The sequence below is a fragment of the Poecilia mexicana genome, unplaced genomic scaffold, assembly GCF_051168715.1.
Source record: "Poecilia mexicana isolate PSO_F unplaced genomic scaffold, ASM5116871v1 scaffold_13, whole genome shotgun sequence".
NCBI lineage: Eukaryota > Metazoa > Chordata > Actinopteri > Cyprinodontiformes > Poeciliidae > Poecilia > Poecilia mexicana.
Genome location: NW_028263382.1, coordinates 30,489,428 through 30,499,064, shown reverse-complemented (window position 1 = coordinate 30,499,064; position 9,637 = coordinate 30,489,428). Strand labels below are relative to the sequence as shown.

Below are 9,637 nucleotides of genomic sequence, written 5' to 3'. Positions count from 1 at the left end.
ACCCCACAAACCTTTTTAGATATGTTTATTGGCTGGCAATAAAAGTGTAGTTGTGTGGGGTTTAAGTATTTTTTCCCCCTTACAGGAGAGTGCTTTTATTATGGGGTACTATATCCAAAGTCTACGCTTGTTAGTCTCTTGCCTATTTTCACTGGCAGAAATAACAGGAACAGCTGAAATAATTAGAATATAGAAACTGCGGGAATGGCTTCAAGTGAACTGAATAAATTAGTTGTATAAAAAAAAATGGCAGGGAAAATCTTTAGCTGCTGCCAGCTTCAAGTGGTTAGAAGTACAAACTTGAGCAAACTATCACTTGATTTCTTAAAAAAGTCTAAACATATTATAGATTCTGTTTTCTATGGCAGTTCTGTAGGACGCCAATAAAAAGATGTCACATATTTAGAACATGTCAGGCAGGTGTAAATAACGTGCATGTTTGGTGCAGAGAGGATCAAATAAAAGCTCCGAAAGCAGACAGAAGCAACAGCAGGAAACCGAGACGAGGTGCATAAAATAGTAAATCGTTTTATTCTTTTTTTAAACCATGCCACTGAACACTGACGCATACAGAGTTGTGCCTGAATCCACACTGAGAAAACATTTGCACACACTGTGTTACAAAGCTGTAATGAAGAGGGATTTTTCTGATTTTTTTTTTTTTTTCCCCATTTTTTTTTCTTTTTCTTTACTGCACACATGGCAAGAAGAACAACCCTGATTGGATACCAGCTCGAGCTTTGATCTGGTCCTGAGGTAGACAGACAGTGACATAATCTAAACAATGCTAATCACATCCTTCTAGGACACATCAAATAAAAGACAGCTGCATTATCACAACATACAAAGATCAAAGAAAAAAAAAACCCTTTTCAAACAAAAGTGCTCTATTTCTTTTGGTCCACCGAGGAAATCCATTTATAGTGCATGTTCATGTAGAATAGATACAGTGACTGTGGGTTTTCATGGCACTGAGTGTTGTTGGCTACTTAGAGAGGCTTCGGTAATGCCTGCAGACGCCAAGATTTCGCTCATCGTCCAGAGATGTCAGTCCATTGTCACTCTGAAGGGAACGGCTTGAGACGAGCCGCGCCACTTCTCTTTTTATTTATTATTTCTTTCTTTATTTTTTTTTTTCACATAAAAAGTTGCTCAGGCCTTGCATCAGATTATCAGCCACTATCACAGTATGTTGCTTCCATTTGCAATGTTCAGACAAAGTGGATCTACATGGCAGTCTATCTTTAGTTTTAGTAACAATAAACAAACACCCAGAAAACACCAATCGACAGCACAGACCCATGTACTCAAGCACATTTATGCTCTACTTATAAAAGAGGCACGAGGGAGGGGTCTTAATCAAACTCATACAAAAACAAAACACACACACAAACATTAAGATGTCTCTCAAATCATACTGAATGTAAACAAATAGCAAATTACCGTAATACAAAAAAAAAAAAAAAAAAAAAAAAATTACGACATGTTTAAATCTAAAAAGCCGGCGTCGGGCTCACACAGGGGGAATCACATACCATGACAGTACGTTTACAGCTACACTACGACCAACGACGACCTGCACCTCATAGGAGTCGGATGTCAGAATTTTCTGCTCGTTTTATAAAAACACAACTTATTTTCATGTTTTGTTTTTTTTATCTTTTCTAATAGAAAATTCTGTTTCTGTGATTTTTATAAGACATCTATGTAGAAGCGATGATTTAAAAAATAAACACATTAAAGCCTTGCAGAGGCTTGTCACATTTTTTTTACACACGTTTGACCATGGAAAGTGTTTTTTTTTTTTAACTGAATCTTGCTGAAAAATAATTTGCAGTGGAAATTAAAAACCAGTAAGCGATAGAGACGCACCGATTGGAATCATGCCATAAGTAACCCATCTGTTTTTTTTTGTTGTTTTTGTAAAGCTTTGCCCTCCTGATGCAGAGTTTGACTGATTTTAATTTCTCTTTGAGAACTTAGAAGAAATAAGAACAATATTCTGAATAATTTTTTAGCTTTCTTGCCATGCAAGGTCATGTATTGTTTTAAACATTAGGAGCAAAGGTGACCTCGCAGTGTGTACGTGCGGGTGTGTGTGCGTGTGTGTGTGTGCGTGTGTGTGTGTGTGAGCAGGGTAGCAAAATTCCAGAAATGTTCTCAGTTGGAAAATTTCCATGCAATATAACAGGATTTTCATGGGAACGGAGATGAATAATTATGGAATTCAAAATAGAAAAGGTCGACCTTTTGAAAGAAAATTTTAAAATAATTGGGGGGAAATATATTTTAGCTTTATTTTGACAAAAAATCTAATTTTGTGAGTACATTTCAGTGTATCTGTGCTATTCACCAATTCGGTGCACATAGAACTACAGGGGAACCAAAGCCGTGACCCCGACATGCACCCTGCAGTTCTCCATCAGGTGCTCTGATTATTCCCTCCACCCTGGACTATTCAGGCCACACTGGAGCATACTTTCTAAGTCTATTGAAACCATATTCTCGGAATGTGTTCATAATATTCTCAGGTGTTTTTTAGTTTTTAACTCACAAGTACTACATGGATACTTACAATGAAACAAAATGTTTGCCTTTATCATCGGATATGTTAAGTTACATTCATACAATGTAAAGTTTCCAACTTAGAAGATTACAACAAAGGAATTTATTGCTGCTTTGCAACCCAATGGGTGAGAAACGACGTAATAAAAGAGGATTTTAGTTCTGTAATACAAGGGACGGTAGAAGAAGCACAATTAGTAATTTCCAAGGGGACCCCTGCTGGTCTGGAGGTCCCAAGAGAAAAATTGACAGAAAACGTTGTTTGTGCTAGTTGTACACATAAAAAAATGTGTATATATTAAGAAGCATGTTTTATAGATTTGATACTTTACAAGAATGGATACTCAAAACAGAAAATGCAAAAAAAAAAAAAAAGTTGATTTGCTGGTCACTGTTCAGCCTTACTATTATCTGCTTCAAGTCTTGCTCTCTCTCACTTTGTTGCAGCAAATTGTTAAATAGTTTCCTTTTAAATAGCTTTTTACATCTCTCTGCCTCCCCTGATTTTATTCTTAGTCACTTTACTAACACTAGACATGCCTAACTTTAAGGCTTCTTCGTTCATAACAGGATCTACTGTGAAGATTGGTGCTGCTATAGCAACCCGTTCTGAAGACAGTTTAACTTTATGCGGACCATCACTGGTCGGGGCCAATCCAGCTGAAATGTGCCCGGTGCCAGTCTCTCGGTGCGTCTCTAGTGAGGAGGTAGAGCTTGCTCTACGAGGAAACATCCCTACAGACACAGACCACGTGATGAAAACCAGCACATATATTTGGTAACACATAAACAACATATAAATAGCAAAAAACCTTTCATGGAAGCAACTCAGATTTGCGAGCGAGTCGCCTCCAAATCAACGCTGACTGCATAAGACAAGGCAATTAAAGAGATCAAGCTCATGAGGTCAGCCGTTCAAGTAAAGAAAAGAAAAAGTGAACATGCAGAAAAGAAAAAAAATTGACTCCAAACTGAAAACCCAGCAGGGAAACAAAGCTAAGTCAGAGGAAATTAGGAGAGAGAAGTTGCAAAGTTTAGCAAATGGAGCTTTTAAGGGTATATTTTTAACATCCACGGCACAACTGAAGACGACAGTCGCTCAAATCCTGCGGCTGCTGCAGGTCAGCGGTCAGTCACTGTGGTGTTGATGTTGTCACCACAATAGATTCTCAAGACATGATATCCAAACTGTGCGCACGGAGGGACGTGTGTTTGCAAGTGTGTGTGTGTGTGTGTGCGTGTGTGTGTGTGTGTGTGTGTGTGTGTGTGTGTGTGAGGACTCGAACAGTTAAATCATCAGGAATCTGTCAGCAGCTTTTCTAATTACGAGGACAAGCGCGCTCCCTGCTCCTCGAAATGTCAGAGTTTGAGATTTAGAGAAAGACTAAGTAAATCTCTTTGGATTTGACTCTCTTATTTATTTAGAATGTCATTGCCAAGTTGTCTCTACTTTACAGCATTCTTCATATTCGGAATAATTCGACTGCTAATAAAAGTAATCATTAGCTGCAGCTTTACTTTGTAAACACTTCTGTAATCCTGCTTTGTACGTCTTGCTGTCGGGTTACAAAACAACCCTCAAAAAAACCTTTTTCTTCTTTTCTATCTCTAAGGGACACTTTGCCCTAAAACAGCAGAATACTTTTTAACAGTTCAGCATTAAACCCAGCAGCCCCAGTTTTCACCCAGTCGTGACGGTTTTTGCGCCTGGCGTCCGAGTCCTGCTCAGACGTAGCAGACGTACAGGTACGTCTTCTCTATCCTCCAGTCGGTCGGCACGTCCTCGGGCTTGTGGCCCTTCATGTGCTTCTGCATGGCGGCCAGGCTCGGGCAGAAGTCCTGGCAGATGGTGCACTGGTACGGAGAGGCTCCGTTGTGCGTACGCAGGTGCTTGATCATGGCCGAGTAGTCTCTGGAGCGCTGGTGGCAAAGCTTGCACTCAAATGGCTTCTCACCTAAAAAAAGACCAAAAACAAACAAACAAACAAACAAATAAATGGAGGATTAAAATGAGTCTGTAGCTGGATTTTTGATGATGATTTGATGTTGTAGCTCACTGACATTTTTCTAGACTGCTGTCTGGAAAAATGTGGAAATTGTTTTCAGCATTTTGCTGGTTTGTATAAATGCGGAAAAAATAATGTAGAGAATATAAAGTGATTTTTATTTCCATATTTTATCCTTGTCCCACAGACTAAATGTCCTTCCCATTCTTTCTTTGTGTTCTTGTTTTGTCTTCCTTACATCTTCCTTGTTTCCTCCTTTCTTCCCCATGTCCACTCTGTGTTTACTTTTCTCTCCTTGCTTCCTTTCTCCCTCTTGTCCATCCTTCTTTCCTTGTATTGTTCCTTCCTTCCGCTCTTGTGTTCTTCTGTTCTTTCCTCTTATGACCCGACTTCTTTACTCCTGTTTGTTACTTCGTTCCTGTTCCCTCTGTTTCTCTCCTCTTCTTCCATCTCTCTGTCCAGGTTTCTCTTAATAATTCATTCCATTTTGTGTATACTTTTTCCTTCCTTGTTTTTGATGGAACTCCGTTAAAAAAAACATAATGTCTGTATTGGAACCTTGAAAAGTCTGGAGTATTATTTTTCATAAATGGGCAGTTTACCTCGCAAAAAATTAGGCTAAGTTATTGAGTACCACTAAAGGCAGACCAAGGGCCACCAGGGTACTTGAACCATAGCTTGAGCACCATCATGGCATCTCATATTATTCCAGACTGCATAGGAACCTTGTCATGTCAAGCACATTTAAGCAACAAGACAATTCAAACAAACTTGACCTGATTTCACCATGGTTTTAGAAGAACCGTATATTAATTTCTAAAAGGGAATCTGCAGTTAAATTTCCAGACTTTTCATCTGCAGTGTCTACCTTTTCCAGTCAATATCAGCTTTAAATGCATTTTGAACTTTTCTGCATTTAAATGGCTGAAAACTTAACTTGGAAGTCTGGAAAATGACAAAAGTTGTAGGAACTTTATGTATAAATCATAGCCAATGTATACTGAGCGGCACATTATGGAACCAAAGCAAACCACTGGGTGTCAGACTTGAGCAGCAGCAGCTACACCTAAGGAATAAAATTGAAACTGAAAACTTGTTGGATTAAATCATCTCATCAAGCTCTTTGTTTGAAACAAATGAACCAATATTTACTCTTGTATGCTTTCTATCATTTTTTTAATGTCCAGTTCAGAATCAAAAACTAATTTTGAAAAGGAAAATCTAAAACTTTGGTCACTTTTGCACAGATTCATGTGACTGGAACAGCCTGATCAGACAAGAAGGAAAATGACTACTCAGTCTCACATGGTTATTTTGCTAATACCCTGCTAAATAAGGTGGTAGTTTGAAGGATTGTGTGTGTGTGTGTGTGTGTGTGTGTGTGTGTGTGTGTGTGTGTGTGTGTGTGTGTGTGTGTGTGTGTGTGTGTGTGTGTGTGTGTGCGTGTGTGTGTGTGTTGCTGTACGGTTTCTTTAAGTCGGCTTACTGAATGGAGAACGTGTGTTAATGAAAAGAATCCATTTTTTCTGGCCTTAGTAAGTAGTACATGAAAGGTGCAGGGCCTTACATTAAATCTTCAAACAACTTCATATTTTTCTCTATTCTCACATCACATCCACAAGCTTCAATGGATTTTATTAGGATTATATGTGATAAACCAAAACAATGTACCACATGATTGTGAAGTGGAACCACAATTCATTCATTCAAAATTTTACCACTGAAAATACACAAAAATAAAATTTAATGCTGCTAAATTTTAAAAGTAAACCTTTGTTTACTTTTATCTCTGTTGCTCCACAAAGGCCTAAGATGGTTATGAAGGATCAAACATTGTAATAAAAGAGAACACGGAGCAGAGATCAACCAAAAGGCCCTTTCAACCAGCTGGAGGATGTCGTTTGCAGCAGAAAGGTACCACTGCTCAACACACTATCGCCTCTGTGATGGACAGATATGCAGCACAATGCTGCCACTACAGAGCAGAGGGAGGAAAACTGGTCATATTATACCAGGAGTAAGATTAAAGTAATTATATTTCAGCCCAGAAATAATCCTGTAAGAGGTTCTAGAAGATTAGAGGCTGAGAATGATTCTTACCTTCTGGTCTAGTCAAAGTCCAGGCATAAATCAAATTAAAATCTTTAAAAACTTTTAGAACATAATTCTAAAAGTTTTTAGTCAATCAAATCTGGCTCCACTTGAGCTATTTTGCGTAGAAAAATTGTCACTGAGTTTTGTAGAGACCAACACCAGAAGGTGTAGCAGGTCCTGTCCTGTGTTTCTTTGTGTGGCCCTGGAGTTACTTCTACAATATAAGGATGGACTAAAAACATGCTTAGTTTTTTCAGATCATTGTAAGGACATTTTTCAATTTTAAAAATCATGTTCCATCAACTACACTGTGAAAGATGGGGTCAGACGGAGACAGATGACTCACTGTAGCAAACCCTAGAGAGAAAAGCCAAAAGGCAAAGATGATGATTCCATCAACAACATGCACTGCTTTGTGTTGGTCTACCGCATAAAATCCCAACAATATTCAGATGAAACATGAAGGGGCATGAATAACGTTGCAATGCACTGTGTCGGTGTACGACTTCCAGCGTCTCACCTGTGTGAACCCGGTAGTGCGTCTCCAGCTGGTGTTTCAGGCTGAACCTCTTGCCGCAGCCATTGCACTCGTAGGGCTTCTCCCCCGTGTGGATGCGTTTATGGCCCCTGAGCGTTCCGTCGTCTCTGAAGCAGCTCCCGCAGAATTCACACTCAAACGGGTGATCGCCTAGGAGCACAGTCACATAACACACGCGAGCTGCCGTTACAAGAAGCATCACAGAACAACTTTGTCGCTGGCACTGCATGTCGCGGCGCAGGCGAAACGGCGTAGGTCAGATACTGACACAGGCCTGTCTGGATACGGCCATTAGGGAAACGGCGTGCTTTCAGACGTCGCTAATGTTTTGACACGAGGACACTCCTCTTGGCTGTATGCTAACAGCTAATAAAAGTCCTCCGGGCATGTGCTGCTCTGTTCCCTATACTGTAGTTAATCTATTTCTCTCCTAGGCTGAGGGTTTGACTCATCTCCAATGACCTATGTGCCTCATTATCTCAGTGTCCACAGCAACAGCCAAGTCAGAGGATACATTGCTCTCCTCATTACAGGCCGATTCTCCCCAATCCCCCACCCCACTGTGGAGCAGATGACATTTACAAAATGTTACTTCCAAGCAGAATGGCATACAAACAAGATACGGCGCCATGGCCAAAACTCCCTTCACTTCTGTCTCTTCACATCAATTATGTATTTCTCCCGTCTAGACATCAAGCCGTCCTGACAGCTGGTAGTGTTATTTAAGGTAGGAGAAGAAAAGGGGACATCTTTTCAGTAAATATCTCCCCGTCTCCCGCGGCACCGAGACTCACCCTCAGCAGCACACAGAGACAAGTCATTTCCATTTGCTTTTCCTTCAATATTTATTTGGGTTTCCTCTATCATTTTCCGTGAACCACACAAGAAGTGACAGCCATGAATTGCAGAGGCCCCAAAGGCTGTCTAAGAACCCGAAATATAAACAGGATGAGATTGCCCAAAAATACGCACCGGCCATAAAGGTACAGTGCTGTCATCGGAGAGGTGAGTCATCCTATAGAGAGCGAGAAGGAAGAGTGGGAGAGGATGCGTGCAAATTGACTAAAAACCTTACAGCCAATAACCTGAGGAAATTAACCTATATACAGAAATAACACAGCTCTTCATCTCTTTTCAACATACAGTGCTGTGAAAAAGTATTTCTCCCTTCATCCAGCTATTCAGCCTTCTACAGCCGCTCAAGGGACCGCGGCCTGCTTCCAGTGATTGTCGGGTCAGAGGCTGGACAGGTCGCCAGCCCACCACAGGACAAACAGCCATGCACACACACAACTAAGGGTAATTTATAGCAACCAATTAACCAAACATGCATGTTGTTGGACTGTGGGAGGGGGTACCCAGAGACACATCCACACATCCAAAGGATGGGCATGAAGAAAACTCCCAGTCAGGATTTCAGACCTTTATGTTGCAAGCCAGCAGTGCTGCATACTGTGCTAAAATTCAAATGGTGATCAGTTCTTAAGAGAAAAACGCTATCCAAACAAGCATGACGCTAAGTGAAATGGTAACCTGGCCCAGTACTAACAGCTAGTTGTGCCACACTTGACGGAACGATTGCTCTTCTTTACAAAACTACTTTAAGTCCACCGTGATGCAGGTTCTCAAGGACGGCCTATTTAAAGTCTTGTCATAGCATTTCAACCGCTGTCAAAGTTTGGTTTCGACTGAACCATTCAGTGTTTTGGATTGTTTACCTGCTGCATAACTCAAGTGTCTTTGAGCTTTAATTCACAAACTGATGTCTGATTATCTCTTCTTATGGTAGAGAGCTGAATTCTAGATTTAACAAATTGTACTAAGTCATCTTTATTCTTCTTCTGAGGACAAGAAGCTTCAAATATGACAAACAGAATCTTATATGACTGTCAATATATTTTTTATAAAATGTTGGTTTTAAGGAAGATTTACTGGGATGTACATCTTCTAAAAAGTGCAGTTTGTCTCAGAAATCAACTGAATTTTCTTTTTACATAATCTTTGAGATCATCATTAACCTGAGGAATAGGAAGTTTTTAATGTAAATATGAAATGGGCCAGGCTTCTGTGCCGCTTTTGGTCAGCAGTGGTTTCTGAAAAGAGATTTTTGTAGAGGCCATTCTTGCCCAGACTCCTGGTCATCTTATTGGATTTTGAACACTAAGTTAGTCAAGTGATGTCTGAAGTTCTCAGACATCACTTGACTAACTTAAGTGATGTCTTAAGTTAGTCAACTTAATGGATTCTGGTCATTGATGGATTCTTCGAATGATTCTGGTAGGTCGGCCATAACTGGTTAGCATAGTAGATCGCCACTGTTTTTCCCCAGTGGTAGATGATCACTCCAGCTGTGGTAAGACGATCTCAAAGCCTTGGAAATGTCTTCATTAGTCTTTTTCAGACAAATGCCAATAACTTTCTCTTCTGTTCTTAA

At 40.1% G+C, this 9,637-nt stretch overlaps 1 protein-coding gene across 2 annotated transcripts in view; it reads right to left on the bottom strand.

Moving 5' to 3' along the window:
- Positions 1-508: 508 nt before the first annotated feature.
- zbtb16b (zinc finger and BTB domain containing 16b) overlaps positions 509-9,637 on the bottom strand; it is a 33,275-nt gene continuing 24,146 nt past the window's right edge. For both annotated transcript variants that reach the window (XM_088012055.1, XM_014986883.2), the window contains 2 exons: positions 7,186-7,353; positions 509-4,520 (listed from right to left, as the gene is read on the bottom strand). In XM_088012055.1, the coding sequence (XP_087868181.1) occupies positions 4,291-4,520; positions 7,186-7,353 (398 nt within the window). In that variant the 3' untranslated portion in view covers positions 509-4,290. The remainder of the gene's footprint in view (positions 4,521-7,185; positions 7,354-9,637) is intronic.